Here is a 25,284-nt window from a genome sequence, read left to right on the forward strand (position 1 = left end):
AATACAGTGGATATCTTTTTGAATAGTTAAAAAAAAAGCTCATACGTGTCATCCTAATTGAACGTAGTCATTTAAGATGTTCTTTGTCCTTTTGTTTTTCTTTTGCTTCTTTGTCATTGCAATGGATGATATATGCTGATGAGATATGCTTTACATACTTAGAAAACATGATTTGTATAGGTATTTGCCACATAATGGAAAGGGTTGAGGAAAAGGACACCATGCAGTACCACAGAGCACAAACTGGGGCCTCTTGCTCTGTGAGGTGGGTCCAGATAGACTCTCTAGCAATGAAAGGTGACAAGTTCAAGGGGTTGTACTTTATAAAACTGTAATCACAAAGTCTTTCTTACTTACCTTCGGTTAGAAATAAGACCAGAGAGTGAATGCTATAGGTAAATACATAGGTTCCTCACTGATCCTCTTCCTTTGAGGGATGAGTTTGACAACAGTCTATTATAATGACATGACTCACCTACAACTAGATTCTGTCATGAGGGATGGCAAGAGAGTTTTGCTTTATGTGAGGTGAAAAAGAACTTTTTTCCCCTACTAGGGAGAAGGGCAAGCATTGGAACATTCTGGTAGTAAAAGGGCATTGATAGTTTTCTTTCTATATATTTTTCACATCGTATAGTACTGCCCGGCAGCCTGCCACACCTCCCCAGTGTTTCTTCAGCTTCTCTGTGAATGTGAGATGTGGTTCATAGTGGATAAGCTCTTAAAGGAGTGATCTTTCCAGCGGTTTTTCTGTGGGAGGTAAAATGGCAGGTGAATTTGTGCCTTGTTATATGTAGGGCAGAGCAAATAGCTACAACTAAGTAAACCATCCAGCACCTTCCCCAAAGAGTAGTAGCCAGAGTAATACACTGATCTCTTTTGAGCTCTTTTCCACTGGCGGCTGGAAAGTCTTTGCAAGGATTCCTGTTTCTGGTCTGATTCCTATGTTTTGCTGGCTTCTGGTGATAGGGTGTTTTACCCTAAACTGAGCAGTTTTAACTGAAGAGCTAGAGAGGCTGTGTTGTGTGATAACAAAATAAGTGCAGTAGTTCCCCCTTAACTGTGGGAGATATATTCTATGACTCCCAGTGGATGCATGGAACCACGAATAGTACTGAATCACAAACTGTTTTTTCCTATACATACATATCTATGATAAAGTTTAATTTATAAATTAAATTGAATCTGACGTTATCAGCAGATAGGGTGTGAGAATTGAATTGTGTCATCAGCAGGAATGATTGCTTGCTTGTTGGTGGGGAAAAACTCTCCACACATTTGGTCACAGAAGCCTCCTTTGTTGATGATTGTTGCTGTGGCATGACAGCAGAGAAAAACATGTCAAGTATGTCTTTCTGCACATATAGTGGATAAGGGGTACTACTGTATACTCTGTTTTAACAGCCTCTCATATTTTGGTCCAAAAATCATGCTCTTTGACACTGTTGACTCATCACACCTGTTCTGCTAACAATACCATTTTTACTCAATCTCATAGAGTTTGGCTAGGATGACTTGTATACTGCAGTTTACTTGTAGATACCAAATTTTAATAAATTTATTCTTCTTTGCATTTAATAAAAACAAAGAAAAGTACAGTTCTTACTGCATTAATTACCTACCAATAGGTATAATTAATGTTAATTCTAATAAGGTCCCAGGCATGCTCCCAAAGGAATTCTTTGTAACAAAGCATCAGTCTTATGCTTTAAAAAAACAAACCAAAACAAAACAAAAACAACAACAACAACAACAAAAACAGGATCTAAAGCATACACACAAGTGTGCACAATTTTTTTTATGAAGGTAGAGTCTTTCTGTGTTTCCCAAGCTGGTCTCAAACTTCTGGGCTCCTCAAGTGATCCTCCTGCCTCAGCCTCCCAAGTAGTTTGGATTACAGGCATGCATCACTGTGCATTCTTATGCTTTTAATATTCTGTACATTTATTATTGATTTAAAATGCATTTTGCCTTTTTATTTAATAGATGTTGGAAGTTCTGATGAATCTGCAGTGAGGTAGGATTTTATAGATTTTAAAAATTATGTTAACTAGGGAAACATAGATGGAAGAAACTAATATCTGTTGAGTGTTGTATTCTGGGCTAGACATCCTAATATGTTCTATGCATTTATCATCTCATAAAGCCATCACAACATCTCTGTTCCTATAACCTACTGTTTATTATTAAATAAACAACTATGGATTAAAGTAGTTGATTAATTGGCTCATGATCCCATAGTTAACAAAGTAGCTGGCCCACTTTGATTGTCAGCCTGCCTGCCTTCCAAATCCCTTCTCTTGCTCCTCGGCATAGATTGATAGACATCTGTGCAGCACTTGGATCAAGGTATAGGTCTGAATCAGGTTAATCAGCTTCATTAATTTGATTAATGTCTAAATTAATGAGAGTTTAAATACCTTAAACTCTCATTTAAGGTTATCATTAGAATATGGTTAGTCCAAGAGTTTGTCCTAATAAATTTGACAATTTCAGTGGTAACCAGTATCTTATTTTTACCATCAAAGGCTTTAGGGCAGATCTGACTTAGCTTTGGCCATAGGACTGTAAGTTTTACAAAAGCAAGTATAGGCAAGTCTTAGAAATTATTTGACATCCCAGGTTTGTTTTCCATTTAGGCAAGTATTTCTGCTTACTTTCATAATACTTTTTTTAGTCTTGTTTCTTTGTCCATGAATTTTCTATAATCTTGTCTTGATTTTTTAAAACTTTCTTCTCTGCTTTTCTGGTGCTTCTTTTATTCTACTATTTTTTCAAATTCTGCTGGCTATGTATTCCCAATTTTCCTATAGACAGAATCAAAAGCACATAGAATTACAGAATTTTGAGGAATCTTAGAATGAATTAAAATACTTTCTAGTATTTTCACGTGTATTGAACATTCTGGTCAAGTGATTCTTTAGATAGAGAACTTGAGACTCAAAAAGATTAGGATGGTTTTTTTTTTAGACATAGGAATGGGCAGAAATGAGATTTGTACTCATTTTAAAGCCCAGTACTCTTCCTTCTTTTTATATCCTATTGGCATGTGTTTTAATAATACAAATGGGAGTGAGTCTCATGCACCCAGTGGATAGAATGAGTGTGGAATTAGTGAACCCAGTGAAAGTGTGTAAGAATGGAATGAGCAGGGGAAGGCCAATTTTGAAGAGAAACAATTATCGATTGATACATTATAAAGATGACGGACACACAAGATGTTGGGAATTATCTACAAAGGCACATTAAAATAGAAGGTTCAAGGGAGCTCTAAAAAATTTGCTGCTTTTTTTTATTTATCAAGGACTGACAAACTTGAAGATTTTTACTGAAAGATGCTAAAACATTTTGAGACACTGGGAGGAGTGTCTACAGCAGATAGAAATGTGGTATCATCTACTTCCATTCTGACTTACAGAGGGGTGGCTTAGAGCCCCTGGAGTACTAAGGGGCTGGAGATTGCTGAACTACATAGGTCTGTGGCACAGGGCAGGTGTTTCCTCACCTCTGCCTTTTTTCACAATTCACTGATGTCCTTCCCATGTCCATGTAGGCTGGGTCAGGGGCATGATTGCCTGGCAAATCAGTCATGGAGTTCAGTTGAGTAGTTGGTAGTGTGTCTATGCTGGGGGCAGGTGATGAAGACTCCAGTTAGCTTGTTTTTTAGGAGCAGGGATATAGAGAGCTCCTATCCTTTCAGGAATCTGTGCTTTCATAGACTGAAGATCTGAAGATTGGAGACTTCTGTGGAGCCCTGCAGAAGTGGAATCTGGAAGTGGGAGCCCATAGGAAGAAATATACTTAGATAGTACTTAGGGAAATAGAGGTACAACTATCAGGACTCTGTTTTTCCGGCATTCTCTCTCCTTGGGTGTCTGACTGCCTATGAAAATTTTTAAGGGCTTGCTAGTTTATGTGGACCTGAATAAGGTAGGTCCTATAGAGTAAAAATAATGGGATTTTATAATTGTTAATGTTTTAATCTTTCTGGGAAAAGTATTCTCAATAAGAACATACACCTTTGTTATCTGACTTTTGTACATTTAGCTTTCACACATTTCAAATATTGCAGGGGATTCCCTGTAGTGATTTAGGGCAAGGGAAAGCAATAGGACCTTCCTAAGTGGGTTCCATGCTGAAGAATCAAGACTGCCATTTTGAAGTGAAGCAGATTAGTCTTTTAACCAGAGATAGATCATGGAAAAGAGACAGTGGATCTCTCTACCTTGTTTTAGGACATCAGTTTTCTTCCAGATTAGGTAACAAAATTTATGTCATCCATTAATTGAATTTTAAGTTCAGTTTCAGGACAGATAATTTGTGAGGGTAAATTGTTGTCAGGTTCTGCCAATATATTGACTGTCACTATTTGTTATAGAGCTCAAGGTCAGTTTTCATTGAATATTTTATAGATTTAGACAGGTGGAGGCAGAAATAGGTAACTAAAATCTTTTACAACAGAGGACATATTTTAATTATATCAAGAATCATAATTTAATATGTAGATCACTGACCTTTCCCCAGATTATGTTTTCCTTTTTTGAGGGGGAAGCTGGATATAAACTGGCAGTTAAAAAAATTGTAAAGAAATCAACTTGCTCATTTTCATTGTGTATTTTTACTCTCAAGCATTTTCCATGAACTGTGTGTGGATTCATTGCCTCCATCAGATAACGAAGACTTGACTGTTGCTACTAAGGTAAAGTGGTCTCTTGTAAAATTAATTTTCTCACTCTGAATGTAGTTTTGCATAGTATTTACTTTTAAAACTTAGCAGTGGTATACCTATCATTGTTTTATGGTGGTAATGGAAAGTTAGAGAAAAACATACATATGGCTAGTTGATTCAAAAAATTTAACTTTGGTAACTAACAAAGATTGATGAGTACTGTGACGGGGGAGCTGAAAAAAATGAACTGGAAAATAAGTAGTGACAGGAAAATCACATTAGGAATGCTTTCTCCAATAGAGGAAACATGAAATTTGGTTAAGGTTTATTTGGATAAATACTAACACTTTGACTTTTAAATCATACGAGTGTGACTTTCTTAATATTTATGCCTGTATAAGTCTTCAGTGGATCAAATTATTTGCAGTAATCATGGAATCCCTCTGGTACCTTTTAGTTGCAAAAATTTTCAGCACATAGCATATAGCTTTTTTTCTTGGAAACTTATAATTTTGGTATCATATAGTTTTTAGGAGAGATTATTTCTCTACTTATATTATTGGTTCTGTAGTGAGATGAAATAATATTAAAACTTGTAGAAAAATTGCTGAGTGTGGTGGTGTACACCTGTGGTCCCTGCTACTTGGGAGTTTGAGGCAGGAAGATTGCTTGAGCCCAGGAGTTTGAGAAAAGCCTGGGCAACATAATAAGACTGGATCTGACTTAAAAATATAAATTGTGGAAATGTAGAAATTTAAATTTATGCTCTCAAAATTTGTATCGCAAAGGGATTTTTGTGTATTTCGTAAGTTGTCCATGAAGAGTTTATATAAAATACTTCATCTAATTAAATAACATGTACTTTGCTGCAAATAACCAGTTCTAGAAGCAGAGACTCTTAATACCAATATGATAAGACTTTAACATCATAATTTTGTCATTGTAGTTTATTTAAAATATTTACTTCATCTGGCGTGGTGGCTCACACCTGTAATTCCAGCACTTTGGGAGGCCGAGGTGGGGGATCACCTGAGGTCAGGAGTTCGAGATCAGCCTGGCCAATGTGGTGAAACCTTGTCTCCAAAAAAAAGAAAAAACACAAAAATTAGCCGGGCATGATGGCACCGAGGTGGGAGAATCGCTTGAACCCGGGAGGCGGAGGTTGCTGTGAGCCAAGATTGCACCATTGCACTCCAGCCTGGGTTACAGAGCAAGACTACATCTTAAAAAATAAAATAAAATAACCACTCAAAGTCCTTATATCACATTCTGAAATTCCGAGTTTCAGAAGTTTTTATATTTAGTTGTTTAAATAATCATTGGAAGCTCCTGCATACCATGAGCTACTGGAGGTCAGTAAACATATTTGTGTGTATCCTGGAGTTCCTAGAATACAGTCTTCCATTAAGAAACATTTTAATTCTTGTTTTTTGAGATGGGGATTCACTCTGTAACCCAGGCTGGAGTGCACTGGTAAGATCTTGGCTCACTCCAATCTCCATTTCCTGGGCTCAGGTGATCCTCACACCTCAGCCATCCAAGTAGTTGAAACAATAGAGCTATGTCACCATAGACCTGTGTCACCATGCTCAGCTGAGTTTTGTAGAGACAGAGTTTTGCCTTGTTGCCCAGACTGGTCTTTTATCTGCTGGGCTCAAGTGTTCTGCCTGCCTCAGCCTTTCAAAGTGCTGGGGTTACAGGCATGAGACATTCAGCCTTAATAGTTGTTTAAGCTGAATAAATAGACAAATGAATTTTTATATAATGGAATGTTATAAGTAATATAATATACCTCATATATCTAATGATTAAATATTTAAAATATTGCTTACATGTGTGTTATTTTTTAATATTTAAGGGTGTATAAGTTTTGATGTGTTATGTTGAGAAATTATGCCATAAATAAAAAGGAAATAAATTAGAAATATGTCATCAGTAGCAAAGAGGATTACAATGTATTTTCTAGTATCATTCAACTGGAATCTTAACATTGTGATTTTAGATTAACATTTCTTATACTTTTTATTAGCCCCAACTCATGTTCTATTACATATACCTTTTCAAGCCATACATTACTCTTTAGAAGTCTGGTGACCAAATTCTTTTTCTAGGTGGAAAGTTGAAAGTTCCAGGTTTCTCTCTCTGTGGTAATAATGTTCTTTCAGGTAGTGATAGATGACCATATTTAAGTAATTGAATGTCTTACAGTAATAAACTCTATCACAGAAGTACTTACAAAAAAACTAATTGTAGCATAAATATTAATTAGTATTATTAGGGACATGAAAGACTAAAATGCTCTGTTATAGATCTATTTCTCCATGTACTTTATTGTACTTCATGTTGTTTCTTTTCTTTCTTGGCTTAAGCTCATATTTCATTGACCAATTAGGTTTTTTTTTTTTTGTATCTTCCTTCGTTCTCACATTTTAAATTGAAATTTTTGTGGAGTCAGGGTCTTGCTCTGTTGCCCAGGCTGGAGTGTAGTGACATGATCTTGGCTTACTACAGTCTCCACCTCTAAGGTTCAAGTGATCCTCCCACATCAGCCTCCTGAGCAGCTGGGATACAAGCACACACCATCATGCCTGACTCCTTTTTGTATCTTTGCGTAGAGATGTGTTCTCATTATGTTGCCCAGGCTGGTCTCAAATTCCTGAACTCAAGCAATCCACCCACCTTGGCCTGGCAAAGGGCTGGGATTACAGGCGTGAGCCACCATGCCTGGGCAACATTGAGGTTTATTTAAAGAAATTGATTAGGGCTGTGTGTGTGGTGGTGCATACTGGTTATCTCAACACTTTGGGAGGCAGAAGTGGGAGGTTTACTTGAGCCTAGGAGTTTGAGACCAGCCTGGGCAATATAGTGAGGCCTTGTCTCTACAAAAATAACAATAAAAACATTAGCCTGGCATGATAGTATGCACCTGTAGTTCCAGCTATTTGGGAAGTTGAGGTGGGAAGATTGCTTGAGGTCAAGAGGTTGAGACTGCAGTGAGCCATAATCATGCCACTGCATTCTAGCCCTGCGTTGACAGAGTGAGACCCAGTTTCATAAAAAGAGATTGATAAGAAACTCTTTCCTCTCCCTCTCCCCCTCCCCCTCCCCCTCCTCCTCCCTTTCCCTCTCCTTTCTTCGGTCTCCCTCTCCTTCTTTCTTCGGTCTCCCTCTGTTGCCGAGGCTGGACTGTACTACCGTGATCTCAGCTCACTGCAACCTTCCTGCCTCGGACTCCTGTGATTCTCCTGCCTCGGACTCCTGTGATTCTCCTGCCTGGGCCTGCCGAGTGCCTGGGATTGCAGGCGCGCGCCGCCACGCCTGACTGGCTTTTGTATTTTTGGTGGAGACGTGGGTTTCCCCGTGTTGACCGGGCTGGTCTCCAGCTCCTGGCCTCGAGTCATCTGCCCGCCTCGGCCTCCCGAGGTGCTGGGATTGCAGACGGAGTCTTGCTCACTCAATGCTCAATGTTGCCCAGGCTGGAGTGCAGTGGCGTGATCTCTGCTCGCTACAACGGCCACTTCCCAGCCGCCTGCCTTGGCCTCCCAAAGTGCTAAGATTACAGCCTCTGCCCCGCCGCCATCCCCTCTAGGAAGTGAGGAGCGTCTCTGCCTGGCCGCCCATCGTCTGGGATGTGAGGAGCCCCTCTGCCCGGCCGCCCTGTCTGGGAAGTGAGGAGCGCCTCTGCCTGGCCGCCCATCCCCTATAGGAAGTGAGGAGCGTCTCTGCCTGGCCGCCCATTGTCTGGGATGTGAGGAGCGCCTCTGCCCGGCCGCCACCCCGTCTGGGAGGAAGTGAGGAGCGCCTCTGCCCGGCCGCCTGGTCTGGGAGGGAAGTGAGGAGCGCCTCTGCCCGGCCGCCCCGTCTGGGAGGTGTACCCAACAGCTCCGAAGAGACAGCAACCATCGAGAACGCGCCATGATGACAATGGCGGTTTTGTTGAAAAGAAAAAGGGGAAATGTGGGGAAAAGAAAGAGAGATCAGATTGTTACTGTGTCTGTGTAGAAAGAAGTAGGCATAGGAGACCCCATTTTGTTCTGTACCAGGAGAAATTCTTCTGCCTTGGGATGCTGTTGATCTATGGCCTTGCCCCCAGCCCCCTGCTCTCAGAAACATGTGCTGTGTCAACTCAGGGTTAAATGGATTAAGGGCGGTGCAAGATGTGCTTTGTTAAACAGATGCTTGAAGACAGCATGCTCTTTAAGAGTCATCACCACTCCCTAATCTCAAGTACCCAGGGACACAAACACTGCGGAAGGAAGGCCGCAGGGACCTCTGCCTAGGAAAACCAGAGACCTTTGTTCATGTGTTTATCTGCCGACCTTCTCTCCACTATTATCTTATGACCCTGCCACATCCCCCTCTCCGAGAAACACCCAAGAATGATCAATAAATACTTAAAAAAAAAAAAAAAAAGAAAAGATAATACTTGAGCTAAGTCCTGAATTATGAAAAGAAACAGCCAGCTATGTGAAAATCAGGGAGAAGTGATTTCTAGGCAAGTGCAAGGACCAAAAATCAGAAATGAGTCTGCCATATTTGAGAACCAGAGGAAGATTTTTTTAGCTGAAGTGTGAAACCAAGGAGAAAATGGTCATAGATAAAATTTGAGAGGCAGCTTGTTCCTTAGGCCCTTATTTTCTCTTGCCTGAACCACTGTAAAACTTTCTTACTGAAATTCCTGCCTCCTCACTTCAATCCATCCTTCTCGGTGAGGCCCAATTAATTTTACTGAAGGCTCTGATCATGTCACTCTTAGTCAAAAACTCATGGTTTCATGAAAAAATCCAAACTACTAATCTGGCATTCAAGACCTTCAACAAACGACTTTATAACTTGCTCCCCACTATTTCCTTTCATGTAGTCAATGCTCCATTAAAAAAAATGTACCATTAAAAAAAAAAGAAAAGAAAAAGGGATAGTAAAATGAAGTTCTGTTCCTTCCCTTTCAAAAAAAAAAAAAAAAAAAGAAACTCTTGATGCAACTCATTATAATTTTTAAAATGGAAACTAATTCTTGATATTGCCTTAGCAGCGTGTCCCCGAGAAAGTGTCAGAGCCTTTACCTGGACCTTCCCATGAAAAAGGAAACAGAATAGTCAATGGAAAAGGAGAAGGTGAGAACTGTATTTTATTTAGAAAGTCATTTGATTTTTTTTTTAAATATGAGCACCAATATAGTCTAATAGCTAAAGAAAATGTCCTGTTAACTGTATAATAAGTAAAGGAGAAGTAAAATGGTGATAAGTTTTGTCTCTAACCAAGGGTCAGCAGTTGATTCTATTGGGAGTACCACTAAAGGAGCTGAGTTATGAGTTCCATTTTAAGATACTCTAAGACCTGAGGCAAGTCAGGAAAGAGGGAAGAGGAAATGAATAAAAGAGAAAGAAAGAATGAGGAGGACAGAGTGTACAAGGAATAAATTTAAAAAATATGCGGGTGTGTGTAATGGAGGGTAGTAAAGTCAAATTGTTCTGTAGAAGAAGGAAGAACAGGGTGTTAGAAATAGGAAAGAAGATAAAGTGAGATTCCAGTACCAAAATGTGCAAGAGAATTAGAGTAACATTTTCCTACTCTTGCTGTCATCCTCACTACTGGGGAGGCATTAAGGATTGAGGTACTTTACCACACAGACCTGTGTTTTATCTACCATAGATGAACATCACCAAAAGTGGTTGGCCATGTATGGCTATAATTTAGTTTTATAGAAAATGTTGTAACCTCATGGGATAGTATCATATAGGTCAAATTAATGTAATTGAAAAGAATAGTGTTGGGTGATTTATGGAGAAGAAATTAATTAAAGAAGGTATTGCCTAATTAAAAGTTCATTAGAAACATTATGGCTTATAATATAGTATTAAATTCAGAGAAATAATAGGGAACAAATTGAGGCTAGGCCAAAAAGGGCAATTAGGGTGAACCAATATGGAAGCACATCAGTGTAGAACAGGGCATTCAAATTGTCATGAATTAGTTGAGGACCTTCTAGAAAATGCACATTCTGATCGATTCTGCATTTCTCATGAGTACTCAGGTGATGTTCGTGCTGGTCCTTGGACATAGCTCTGAATAGCAAGGAAATAGCCTTCCTTTAGAGAAATCTGGAAAAAGAACCATTGGACAACAATTTAAAAAATAACAGAATAAAGGGAAAGCATTAATTTCCTTTTATTTCTGAGCATGATTCTAGCCATGGGAAGGAGAATGAGATGAAAACAGAGAGATTACAGATGTATACTACTGCTGAATACAGATGAAAAAAGTGGTCGCAATTATCCATAAAAAGCAGTTAGGAAGGGAAGCATCAGGATGACAGATCTAAAGATTGCTTTTTCAAAGGAAGAGGGACTGTGAAAGGACAAGGAGGGAGGAAAGAAAGAAATTTGCTGGGGGTCTTGGGAGTTAAAGCCAAGTAAACTTGAGACAACTCACTTCCAGTTGCTTCAGCATATGCCCAGTCTCACAAAAGAGGTTATTGCTGTGGAGAGTACTGGAGGCAGGAGGGAGTGCTAGAATTGGGTAAACCACAGCAGCTCATTTCACTTCATAACTGTCAGGCCTCAGAGAGAGAAGTTTCATTGACGTGAGTGAATAAGATGTGATTAAGTTGTATATAGATGCTTTGGCTAATTTTTTTTGAGACAGCCAGTTCTTTGATATGATAGCTGTTTCATAAAAGTCCTTTACAGTGTAAGATGATATACTGAACTTAGCTAATTTTAGAAGCAATCATATTATAAAATTCATTCTGTAAATACCAAAATTGTCATTTTCAATAAATATTGCACTAATTTTACAATATAAAAGTGTATTCGTATTCAGCAAGTCTGTGGTAATTCAGTGTTTTCTTTTTTCATAAATATTTTGATATTGGAAGCTGATTTTACATGGTTTATTTGATGTGTTTTGTGGACCGCCTTGCATGAGTGGATCAAGGAGCTCTAATTCAAGGCCAAACGAGGGGATAGAAGAAATGTAGGTGCTGCAGTAGCCCATGTGGTCATGGGAAAAATGAATATTTTGATTAGCTGTCATTTCGTAAGTGTGTATCCTAGCTGATCAATTTAGAACACTTTCTTTGATGAGAGGTGAATCGCATATTCACCTGAACTGTTATCCCAACTGTGTATGTCCTCAGTGACAGGACCAGGGGAATTTGTTTGTGGCGTGCTGGCAGCAATGCCTCTGATGTGTTGAGTTAAAATACTCTGTACATTCACCATCAGCTTTGACATTGATTCGCTCAAGTTTGATTTGCTCCTCTGTTTAATGGTCCCCTTTCTCCTCATCAGTCCACGTGTTCACAGTGATGTCCATGCTTTTCTATTTTAGGTATAGGCATTTGAAACATAATCTCACTATTGAAATGTAAACTGTGCATTTTAGGAATCCTATATTCCTATTTTCCTCTTTATGTTTCTGTCATGTTGCTGTCCTAGGCAATGAAAAGAAGAAGCCAAGAAGAACCCTCAAAACCTTAAGTAATTATTTTTATAGCCAGGCATGAGAACTCAGCTTGATAGTAACACTGCATGAATGTTTGGTTGGCCTAGTCATACTCACGTATAATTGATGACATATCCCCTTTGCTTTGTAGGGCCTCCTGCAAAACATCCTTCCTTGAAGGTAATTAATTATGTATATTTTTTGAATCACTAACTCCATATTGTATAAAATATATATGATTTGTGAATCATTTTCTTTTAAAACCCATTCAGCCTAGCACTGAAATGGAAGATCCTGCTGTGAAAGGAGCAGTACAAAGAAAGAATGTACAGACATTGAGAGCAGGTACGTTTTCAATACAAATGGAGTGCTGGAAATAAGTACGTTCAATGATTGGAAGTATTCACATTATTCTTACCCCTAATTCTATTTGTTCAAAATTGAATGGAAGGCATTGACATAAATGTTATTGTTGGTATCTGTGTTTGAATAAAAATAAATTTAGAAGCATAAAAAAGATTTTAAAAATGTAAGCTTTAACTCAGATGTTTCTGTTTTAGTGTTTTGAGTAGCATAAAGTTTTCAATATAAAATTTTTATGCTTGTCAGGGATTCAAAGCAGTGAATTTTAAGACTCTAAGATATTTCCAGTGAGTTTTGTGCTAGTTGGAGTTCTGATCTTTAGCTAGAGGAAAGCTTTACTTATTAACGTGTCAGTTTCTGTTTTAACTTTAGAGGCTTGCTGCTAGTGTTATTACACTAATGATCTGAAGCCGATCAGATGTTCTAATGAGCAGACTGTGTGTGTATGTGTATTTATAGGTGTGTGTATGTGTGTGTTTGTTGCATCTTTGATTATTAAAAATGAGGAAAGTACTCATTTATAACTGGTAGACACAATCTTTTAAAATGGTGATTTTGAGACTTTTTGATGTTAAGGTTTTTAAAACATGATTGCACAGAGGCTACCTACATCATAAGTTGGTTATTTTTCATTTCAATGCCCTTTTGAAGTCTTTAACTATATTGTGATGCTCAGAAATAATATGCAGATTTTTTTATTTGTGTCCTAAAATGGTATGCGAGTGGTTATGCACTTTGTATACCTTTCTGCCACTTTCTTTGGTGTATTTTGTATTGTATTTTCCAGATGTATCCATATTGATATGATTATCTCTCGTTTAATTCATTTTAGACTTCTCATTGTATTCCCTTAGACCACTTTACCACATTTAGTTAGACTCTCTTGTTGCTGATAAACGATGAATGAAAAAATAAAAATAAAAATAATGTCAGATTAAAAGGGCTTTTGTTTAATCAGTTTGTATCTATTAATATTTACTATATGAGAGTTTAAACTTAAAAAGTTCAGAATGCAAGCATGCACCAGCATATTTTATAAATGCCCGTAGAACTACAACCCATGAGCCTTTAGCCTATGAAGTTAGGACAGTTCCTTTCTCTGAAGAAGTTTGCTGTGCTGTTCTTAGAAAAGAAAACTGAAAAGAGCAAATGACATTGTCTTATTTGACCTCTTGGACATCCTTGAATGAAACTGAAACTCCGGGGATACTCAGATCAAAATTCAGAACTAATGTTTTGAACAATATATATAGTTTGTGAATATCCAGTTGTCATGAGCCCTTGATGGTGAAATGAACTTTCAAGTTTCACTTTTGTGTTTTTTGCTCTTTTCCTTGACTTGTCTTAAAAGCTTAAATTCAACAGTTTTATTTATACAGAAACCAGGAATATAACTTGTTAAATATGTTTCTTTCCTGTCTCATGGCATTGTGTATGCTTCAGATCTAGTGTGAACACAGACATATTTTTATATAGGAACAATTAGGTTTTTTGTTTGTTTGTGTTTTTGAGACAGAGTCTTGCTCTGTCACCCAGGCTGGAGTGCAGTGGCTCAGTTGGCTCATTACACCTTCTGCCTCTCGAGTTCAAGCAGTTCTCCTGCCTCAGCTCCTTGAGTAGCTGATACTACATGCACGTGCTACCACACCCTGCTAATTTTTCTATTTTTGGTAGAGATGGGGTTTCACCATGTTGGCCAGGCTGCTCTCCTAACTCCTGACCTCAGGTGATCTGCCCACCTCAGCTTTCCAGTGTGCTGGCATTACAGGCGGGAGCCACTGTGCCAGCTACAAATAAGATTTTTAAGGCTATTATATTTTATACAAATCTTTGGTCTATATTTAAGGCTTCACATATGAATTTTGAAGGTATTCATGCATTGAGGGAAGATCATCTCAGTTTAATGAAAGCAGTTTTTAATTTAACATATAGTCATTAAAAATTTTTTTGAAGTTTTTGTCTCTAGTACACAGAAACACACGATAATGTCATGGGTATTTAACCTTAATGTGTTTATGCACAAAATTAGTTATTCAAATATTTTCTTATCTCTGAAGAATCTTAATTATTAATAAAATTTCTCATGGAAAACAAAATATATAATAGACTTCATTAAGTGATTCAAAGTAAATTGTAGTAAATAACAAAAGCTTAGAACAAAGTGAGAGATTCTAGTTAAGTAAACTTGTCTGAGTTAATAGCAATTACAGGACTTGTAACATACATTAGACCATGAAGGAGTGTGTGTTTGTGGGGTAGAGGACAACATGGTACTACTTCAGTGAAGAAGGAATTTTTATGCCTTATTACAATTTGTATTACTATTTACATGCTAATAAATAAAAACTTTATTTTCAGATATTTTACATTATATTTCTACTACTTGAACCATCAATAGTAAGACTTTTCAAAAATTTGGAAAGTTGTGAGTTGATGATAAATATCTATCGCCAGCAGTGATCAAAAATCAGACAGCAACTACAGACTTTGGACACACGAACTTCATCGTTAAAGAAAGGATTAATCTTGGAACTGTGTTTCTATCAGGGAATTACACTCTACCTGTGTGAATCACAGCTATCAGAGTAGAAAGAGAGCAAAGAAGGGAAACAAGCATAGAAAATTTTATTCTAGATTACCTCGGTTGGCTTCATGCTACCATAGTTCTGACTTTTAAGAAGTCATTTTGTGGTCAAATGTACTTTGTGTTTACTCCCCTTATGCAGCCTACAACCAAACACAATGCTTCTTAGCAAGGCATTTGTATTCTTCCTTTAAGGAAAGCAACATATAAATAACAAAGAGAATGAGGAGAAAGAGTAATTTCATTGAGGTTAGTATTTAACGTAAATTTGAGTGTGGGTACCATGATTATATTTAGAATTTTGGGGCTGGATGGGAAAACCAGGTAGATGTCTAAAGATTTCCTACTGAAACACAATGTGGCTTTGATTTATTTTTACATCTCTAATTCTGCAATTATTAAGTACAACTGTATGCAGTGTCACTAAAAATACCTTCCAAAACCAAATATTAAATAATGTCTTTGGCTTTCTGTATTATAGTGTTGATTTTCCCAATATTAATGGGAACCATTGAGCATTTGCCTTGTGGTGTCTCCTCAGCTGTACTCACACATTCCATCACCTTGTCTTAATGGATAATCATGCACTAGGAGTATGGGTTTTCAGCAGAGCTGTATCATTTAAAGATAACACATGAGCATCAAATTTAATTGTGCTAGAACACTCAGTCTATTGATTAACTGCAGCTGCTATGGGGTCTACTTTACATACAAGTTAAATTCAGTGCCCTTAATCCGTCATATGATCAGGTGAACAGTAATAAACTATGCAATATTTTTTCACCCCTATAGTTTTAATTTCTTTTTCCCCTTATGTCTAGAATTAACATTTTGTTTTGCAAAACATGATGATAATCTTCTAGAGTGGTGATAACAAGCTATAAATCCAAAGTTTCTTACATATGCAAATGACTTGTTTGCTTCTATTTTCTCATGAGCTTGGTAGATCCAGGAAGCAGAACTTTTAAAACAAAATCCCCAAATGTGGCCAGGAGTGGTGGCTCATGCCTGTAATCCCAGCACTTTGGGAGGCCGAGGCAGGTGGATAACCTGAGGCTGGGAGTTTGAGACCATCCTGACCAACATGGAGTAACCCATCTCTACTAAAAATACAAAAGTAACTGGGCATGGTGGCACATGCCTGTAATCCCAGTTACTCAGGAGGCTGAGGCAGGAGAATAGCTTGAATCCGAGAGGCAGAGGTTGTGGTGAGCTGAGATCGCACCATTGCACTTCAGCCTGGGCAGCAAGAGTGATATTCCATCTCAAACAACAACAACAACAACAACAACAACAACAAACCCAAATGCATTTTCTTGGCACAGTAAAGCTGAAACAGAAAAAGTATAAAGTAAATACAAGTAACTGAAACAGTTTATGTATATTATTTTACTTCTCATTTGATAACTTTTGTAAAGTAATGAGCAGAATGTATTTCTCCAGGGACCCAGATATGTACATTTATTCATTCAATACAAATTCATTCTTATAATGGCCACTGATACTTATATTCTAAATATTTCTAAAAACATCTTCTCAGGCCTGCATCATCTTTGCAACATTGCCTTATATTTTATCTTTGTTCATTTATTTATGTGCCTCAGAATTTTATGCTCCTCAGTATTTAGAGTTAATTATCTCTAATGCAAATACATCTGTGAACCACTCCTGAATACCTAATGTCCAAGCATCTTAAAGGTTTATATAAGGCATTCAGAAACTGACTTCTGAGTTGGGCACAGTGGCTCATGTCTGTAATCCCAGCACTTTGGGAGGCTGAGGCGGCTGGATCATTTGAGGTCAGGAGTTCAAGACCAGCCTGGCCAACATGGTGAAACCCCATCTCTACTAAAAATACAAAAATTAGCAGGTGGTACGGGCATGCACCTGTAATCTCAGCTATTCTGGAGGCTGAGGCAGGAGAATTGCTTGAACCTGGGAGGTTGGGTTGCGGTGAGCCAAGGTCATGCCACTGCACTCCAGTCTGGGAGACAGAGAAAGACCTTGTCTCAAAAAAAGAAAAGAAAAAGAAACTGACTTCTGTCCAAATCTCCATCTCTAGCCCTTTCCCCATCTGCCTTTTTCTCTGGAATTACTGAGCTGCTGGTAATGCCCCCCTTACCGTTCTTCTTTTGTAGAGAAATACATATGCTCTTGGAGGCTTCTCTCCCTCTCTTATTGCTTCCTGGCATGTGCTTACCCTTTTCTGCCCTCTGCCTCCCTTAATATGGCTAACCTTACTCTCTAAGTCTCAGCTCATGCATGATCTTTAGGAAAGCCATCCCTGACAGCTTTTATTTTCCTTCCTTATACTTCAGTGCTTAACACTTAGCAGGAACTCAATAACTAATTATTTAGCTAAGTTAAGACTGTTTATACAAAGATGATTCAAAAGATTTTCTTCTACAATCTAGCAGCAAAGGGGATCGACATGTAAAGACATCATGTGTGGTTCAGGTGGTAAAGTGACACTAGAAAAATTGACAAAGTACTAAGGGAGCCCCAAGAAGCAGACACCTGTGTATGTGGAGAAAGATAGCTAGAATCAAGGAAGACTTCACATAGCATTCTGAGCCTTTTTTTTTTCTTTTTCTGTTGGAGACAAGTTCTTACTCTGTCACCCAGGGTGGAGTGCAATGGCGTGATCGAGACTCACTGCAACCTCAAACTCCTGGGCTCAAGGGATCTTCTCACCTAAACTTCTTGAGTAGCTGGGACTACCGGCACATATCACCATGCCCGTCTAATTTTTTGTAGAGTCAAGGTTTAGCTATGGTTCCCAGGCTGGTCTTAAACTCTTGGCCTCGAGCAATTCTCCCATTTTGGCCTTCCAAAGTACTGGGATTACAGATGTGAGCTATTGTGCCCAGCCTACATTCTGAGTCTTAAAAGATGAAAATAAATTTTTCAGAATAGTAGAACATTTGCGATGTGAAAAACGGGGTGCATACTAATTAAAGTATAAACAACAATAATTTTGTAAATTATTAGTAACTGCCAACTCAATTAGTATGTTGTTAAAAAGATAGTGTTATGAAGTATAGTAAAGTATTACATTGTATATTTTGACTGTATTTTAAAATTTTGGTTTTTTTTCAAACAGTTTTGTTTATTTATGTTGGGTGGAACAATTTGTGAGTGACTCTGAGATTGTGTATGGCTTGAACCTGGTGATATCTAGTGTCTCCCCAAGTGGTTTGTTGAAGTTTTGGATAATTAGAAGAATTTCTTAAATAAGTAAATATTTCAGTAAACATTCAGCTTCATTTAAACTCTCAAAATATAAAATACAAAGAAATGTTATTCTCTATTTTTATAAAGATTATAGTATTTATCTAACTGTTCTTAGTTCATTTGAACTAAACCTACGAATTTGTCAACAAAACAAGCCTTACGAGTGGCTTCAGAGGAAGAGCAAGAAAGGCTTGAAAGAAGTGAAAAGAAGCAACCACAGGTATATAAAAATTTAAGTTTCTTGTTTAATATTGGGTTTTTTTTGCTTTAGTAACAAAGTGTAGTCCAAATGACATGACCTTTTAGACTATACCTTTAGAATCCAATAGATCATAATATTTAATTTTTAAAACATTTGAACCAGTTATGAAACTTAAGATATTCCTACCATCTGTAGTAACTCATAGCTGTCTTTACCCTTGGAATTGAGGCAAGAAATTTCCAGAATTATCTTGCCCTTTTATTTTTATAACCTTACTCATAATACAGGAGGTAACATGAAATATTGAGTCATATTACTAAGGAATAGAAATTATGAACAATTTAACAATGATGGTCACTGAGTTAAACTAATGTTAAAGGAGTCATCATTGCCAGTGGTTCAAATGTGGCAGTTTTATATTGCTGGTCACCAGTGCCGAGTTTAAAGATTTATTCTGTTTTGTGGTCGCCAGTTGACTTCTGTGTCTGTGTTCAGGGAGTGAATGGGGTCGTAAAAGTCAACCCAGTTGCCTATTAAGAGAATCCTCCCTTGCAGAATGGGACCGTTGGTGTCAGGGTACAAACAATAAATTTATTTCAACATAAATAAATAGTAAATGTTACTAAAATTTAAAAAATCCATCCACTATCACTAGTGGGATTTAAATATATAAGTGGAGATAAGCAGAAAATCTATCTAGATACATAATACTATCATACTACGTCATTTGAATTAGCATTTAAAATTTTGCTTCTCTTTCTGATTGGTGTTCAGTTTGGCTCTTAATAATTTAGTGTTTGCCTAGTCTCTAGTTAATCTTCAGAAATATAAATGCACTGTAGGGGCTCACTCTTTCTGGTATGCTGAGGTAAAATCTTTTTAACAGAGGAAGCTTTTATAATTCTACATATCATCTTTGATTTCATTTCTGGTAGATTTAACACATAATGAATTAAGTTTAGTCCAAACAAACACTGAGAGTTCAGCTTGCCGGTTCATGTTTCTGTCCTATGTTAAGCCATGGCAAATTATTTTTCACTTTTTAGTTACAATCCCATAATTTAAGAGTAGCAACACATAGATTGTTTCACAGTTAAATTTTAATTATTTTCTAATATTTCTTTGTTTATACTTGATTAAAGCTAATTTTAAAACATGCACTCTGACAGAAAAGACATCTGAGAAACCAAACAAGCAAATTAGTTTTCCACTTTTGCACCTGTGGGATAAAAAATGTCTCAAGAACCAGAACTGGGTAAGAATTGTGATAAAGGGAATATACCTGTATATTCAGGACTTCCTTTAAAATTCATTACAAGGAAGCTCAAGCTGAATATTGGTGAAAGTTTTGAAAACTCCAAAATTACTGCTTGCCCTGAGGAAGAGCTCCTACATAGTAACTCTAAAAAGGGACGAACTTAAAGGGAGTGCCCTCTAATCTGATGAATCATGTCCCTGATTGTGAGGAGGAAGATGCATCGGGAGGGTCTAACTCTGTGGCATTCCAGGCAGCGCCTGAACAGAGGAAGCCCATGTCAAATGTCTTTTCATTCCATTCACACTCCGGGTCCCTGAAATACACTTACCAGTCATCTTCTAAGCTTCATTTAAATGAGAATAAATCAGACTATAAAAATGAAAACAAACCAGACACATAGCTTGTTTCTAACACAGATGAAGAAAATTTTTGTAATGATAAAGAAACCAAAAAATTAAGGAACCTGGCAATTATGATTGAAATGAAAGAGATTAAGAGTTTGACATGCAAATGGCAAAAAATATAAACCCAAATACCACTGACTGGAAATTAGACATTAGGCATTGGCCTCAGTCTAGAGATCCTGAAAGTGTTTTTGATTTGTGGTTTACCCACCCCAAAGAAATGAAGCATATGATTCAGATAGAAAGCCACAGTAAATCTGCTGTTACAGATACTTATAAAAACAGAAAACCAATACAGTGCTTGTTCAGAAGCCACTATTTGACAATCCCAGTGGTGATAACTACCAAAGCGTGAATCTTCAATTAGAAAATGTGAGTTATTCTCTACCACATAGTGAGAGGACATAAAAAGTATAGCTAGAAGATTTACAGCAAGATATTCCAAGGTTTAAGAATGAGGTAGGCATGTTACAACTAGAGTTCCTGGCTTTGAAGAAAGAGACAGTTCAACTTCAAAAAGACAGAGGTTCACTCACTGCTTCTCTTTTTTCTCTTTATCAATTATTTGATTCAGTCTAATTTTCTATTCAAGAAAATCTCATGTGTACAGTTACAGTGGGGTTTTCTAAATGTGTAATTATGTGTCAAAGTAGATGAGTTCTGCTATCTAAATAACAGTTCTGGAGAATGTTCTCATAATGTTTGTTCATTAATCAACCTAAGTCTCACTCTCAGTCTTCCAAGTGGCATATGGGCTGGGAAACTAATTCAGCCATATACCATGTGACCTTCTGAACCAGATCAACTTAAAGAAATTGCTAAAGAAACAAGCTCTAGATTCTAGATTCTTTTTTCTGTATTCATTTAGAGATGAATTATATGTATTTAATGATAGAATGAAAATACAATGGGTGGGAAGCAATGACTGAGAAGAGCCACAAAAACACATCTAACCTTGAGAGTTGCAGTGAATATTCCCAGCCAAAGGAGTCTGTTTAATGTGTTTTCATGCATGCAAGTTTATCTGCTTAGCTCAAACTGTTTAAACTTACAGTCCCAACATGGTTATTTCAAATATTTTTGAAAACAATTACATACTTCCACATATTTTTAAAAATTCCCACTCTCCAATATTTCTGTTGAATCAGACCTTTATATTATGTTGTTTAATAAAGTATGGTAAGTTTTGACATGTATGATTTTTTATCATATAAGAGGCATAACTTCTCAGCCAGAAATTTAGCATTTGACTCTTTAGTAGAAAGTTGAGTTCTGTACATTGTGTTCTAAAGATAGACAAAAATCTAGAAATTTACTTCTTCCAAAGTAAAGCAGATGAGGCTTTTTTCTACCCTCTGAGGCATTAAATTGCTTTGCTTAAGTTGGACTTTTAATATATCTGAATAATTTGATAAATTTATCTGGTAATTTATGTAATTCAGCAATATGGAATTGTATCATGTTATTTGGTGCCATGAAATGCTAGGGCATTTCATTTCATTTCATTCCACCTTAGGAACTTTGGATGAAACATTTAATATGTCTTGGTTTGTTTGACTCCCATTATCAGCGGATAATGGGGCTAAAGTAGATAACTGTACCATATGTTTTCCACCTATAAACTTTTGTGGTAATTGAATGTGAAATCTGGGAAGCATCTCATTTTCCAGAATTCTACACTAGAAACTCAGCAGTTTCACTCTGCTTCTTGTGTTGTGGCAAACTTTTGTTCCCGTAGTTCAGGGAGCACCTTTACCTTTTTGATATCCCAGGATTCAAAGAAAACAAAAGAGAGATAAAAAGCAGTGGGAAAAAGAACAGCTTAGTGCAGAAAAGGGAAAGCTTCTTTTCTGTTCCTGAAGCCCTACAAGGTCACATCCTCTTTATCTGGCTATTTCATGTAAAATCCAGGTGGTAAAGACAGAAGACATATGTTATGCCTGTGTCTTTTTATTTCTCTGTTTCTGCCAGTTAGATAGCATAAACATTTATATCAGATAGCAGAGTGGGTGGGAATAAAACACAAAATAGAGAAGAGCCCTTTTTGAAATTTTGGAAAATTCTTCTATTCACTCAAACAGAAATGAGCAGACTTTACAAAAATTTCAATGATGTGATGATAAGAATATCTTATAATTATAATAATTAGGTATAATGATAAAATTAAATTAAGCACAAAATATTTTTATGATTAAAATGGTGACAGTTAACCTGAATCAAGTGAAAAAATCAGGAAAAAAGTTATTTTTATTGAATAAAACAATAATTATTATTAATATTACTTTTATTAAAGGTCAAAGAAGGAAACAATACAAACAAAAGTGAAAAAATACAACTATCAGAAAATATATGTGATAGCACATCTGCTGCTGCTGCTGACAGATTAACCCAATAAAGAAAGATTGGGAAAACATATCCTCAGCAATTTCCCAAGAAGCTGAAGGAAGAGCATGATAGGTAAGCCTATAGCAGTGTTTTTGTTTTGTTTGTTTTGTTTTGTTTTTTTGAGATGGAGTTTCTCTCTTGTTGCCCAAGCTGGAGTGGAATGGTATGATCTTGGCTCACTGCAACCTCTGCCTCCCGGGTTGAAGTGATTCTCCTGCCTCAGCCTCCATAGTAGCTGGGAATACAGGCATGTGCCACCATGCCCGGCTAATTTTTTGTATTTTTAGTAGACATGGGGTTTCACCATGTTAGCCAGGCTGGTCTCGAACTCCTGACCTCAGATGTTCTGCCCACCTCAGCCTCCCAAAGTGCTGGGTTTACAGGAGTGAGCCACCGTACCTGGCTGCCTATAGCAGTATTTAACAGCAGATACTTGTCGTTGTGCTATAAACTAATTCAAAATTGGACTAATATTTCTTATGATTAACAAGTTTTATACTTTTACCAGGGATATTTAGCCCTGCCTGGTAATCAGAAAAATGCAAATTAACATAAAATAAGATATATTTTTTAAAGTCATGCTGATGTTTATAAAGTAATTATTAGTGTTGGCAAATGTGAGGAAAAATACATTCTCATACACTGTTGGTATATGAAATTGGTAAATTATTTCTGAAGGGTAACTTAGTGCTGTGTGTCAAAATTTCAAATAACCTGACATCCCTTTAACTCACCAACTTCACTTCTGGGACTAGATTTCACATTAAAATATAACTTGTGTAAACATACACATACTTATTAAGGGCATTAATTATATATTACACATATTGAAAAATAGGCCAATAACTATAAAATATATGTCATAACAAGGTGAATTGAAAGTATTAAGAAAGAAATGTAAAAAGTGTGGAGAAGTTAGACTCTTTAACCTAGTTTTGGGTTACAGTCATCTGCAGATATAGTTTGAGAGACATCTGAAGGTGCCATCTTACACTGTCAATCATTTGGAGAGATACCTGCAATATTTCATAAAGATTGAAATTTATTTCTGGTGAACTTACACACTTGTCAATAAATAGTAACTTTAAAAAATTAGTTAATTTTAAATGATCTTTTTAAATTAGGGAGTAATTATGACAGTGTGATTCAAAAAGGTAATTTTGAACTTGTAACTTTACTGAATAATCTCCAGTATCCTTTTTTATAATACATACTAGAGTGACTAGAAACAGAAACTTTAGCAGAATATTCTTTCCTCACTACTTTTCAAGTATATGCATTCTTTGAAGATGTTGAAGTGAGAAATTAAATATCTGAAAACTACAAAGGAAAAATAATATAGAACGTAGAAATTTTATTAGGATAATAAACAACATATGCAGAGGTAGATCACAAGATGAACTTTTTATTTTTTAACAAAATGAATTTTAAGATAAATGTCTTTATCTGCAGATGCACCTTAAAACAAGAAAATGAAGAAAAAACAAATGTTAATATGCTGTACAAAAAAAATAGAGAAGAATTAGAAAGGAAAGAGAAACAATATAAGAAAGAAGTTGAAGCAAAACAACTTGAGCCAACTGTTCAATCACTAGAGATGAAACCGAAGACTGCAAGAAATACTCCAAATCAGGTAAATCAATCTTTGGTAAAAATTCTATATTTTAAACTTTATTTTAAACTCTGTATTTTAAACTGTATGTTACTTATAATATCCACTTGATTTAATATATATTATTTAGGTCTAAAACAAACCAGAAATGTTATCTCATTTTTAAAAATGAATGATGACACTTATAGGTACAATTATTAATATTTATTATAAATCTTGGCATCCAAATAGAAAATTTTGTTCCCAGTAAAATTGTTCCTTTTACTTTCCTCTATTTCATATTGATTACTGTACCTAATATTACAAAGAAGAAACAAATTATTGCAATCACAAATAATCTCATGATATTCTGAGAAGAGCTCTATAAATTTTATCTTATTTACTATTGGGGTTTTGAAATAAAAGTTTTCTTTCGTATTGATATATTTGCACCACAGAAGTAACTGTGATCTGTTGCAGACCTAGAAGTAGAGTCAGAAGTCCTGGGGAAAATCCTGTAGCTTGCTTATATTTTTAACCTTTCTTTCTCAAAATTGTGATAACTAGATGGGTTCATCAATGAATGTATATAGGAGTGACTAGTATAATGTCTAGATTTATGATTTAGTAAATGTAATTCTTATAACTGACAATAAAAGTGTTAAAAGAGTCAAACTACAATAGAATATTATCAGTGAAACAGAACTATAATAACTTTGGGAAATTTTATTTGTCCAAATACGTGTGAACTAAGGTTCTTACTATAGGGTGGTGTATGGCTTAGATATCAAAGTGTAAATGCAATTTTTTTGTATATTTTAATTTAGTCAAATTTGTTAATGCTTTAATTTATGCTTTTGGGTTTGTTATAATTCAGGGAAAGGCTTTTCCAATTCTGATATTCTTAAAAATTCTCTGGTGTGCGTGTGTGCATGTGTGCGTGTGTGTGTGTGTTTACTTTTATAAATTCATTGACTTTAAACACATTTCTGAACTTTTTGAAATTTATGCTCTATAAGGTTCAAAGTTTTGCTTTAACTTTTTCTCCAGTTGGACATCCACTTACAGTAACCTTTTTAGTATATGGATGTGCAGGTTATTCATTAACTTCAGAGGTAATCATGGTATGTTATTTTATTGAGTGCTAG

At 36.4% G+C, this 25,284-nt stretch overlaps 1 protein-coding gene across 1 annotated transcript in view; it reads left to right on the plus strand.

Annotated features, from left to right (window-relative positions):
• The window catches only part of LOC100455062 (putative ankyrin repeat domain-containing protein 20A2), a 45,350-nt gene that overhangs the window by 19,075 nt on the left and 991 nt on the right, over positions 1-25,284 (plus strand). The window contains 8 exon segments of the mRNA XM_003777404.4: positions 1,987-2,017; positions 4,630-4,699; positions 9,699-9,783; positions 12,267-12,295; positions 12,388-12,460; positions 18,446-18,516; positions 22,454-22,617; positions 23,998-24,178. Coding sequence (XP_003777452.3) covers positions 1,987-2,017; positions 4,630-4,699; positions 9,699-9,783; positions 12,267-12,295; positions 12,388-12,460; positions 18,446-18,516; positions 22,454-22,617; positions 23,998-24,178 — 704 coding nt within the window.

Source organism: Pongo abelii, chromosome 13 (assembly GCF_028885655.2).
Source record: "Pongo abelii isolate AG06213 chromosome 13, NHGRI_mPonAbe1-v2.0_pri, whole genome shotgun sequence".
Lineage (NCBI taxonomy): Eukaryota > Metazoa > Chordata > Mammalia > Primates > Hominidae > Pongo > Pongo abelii.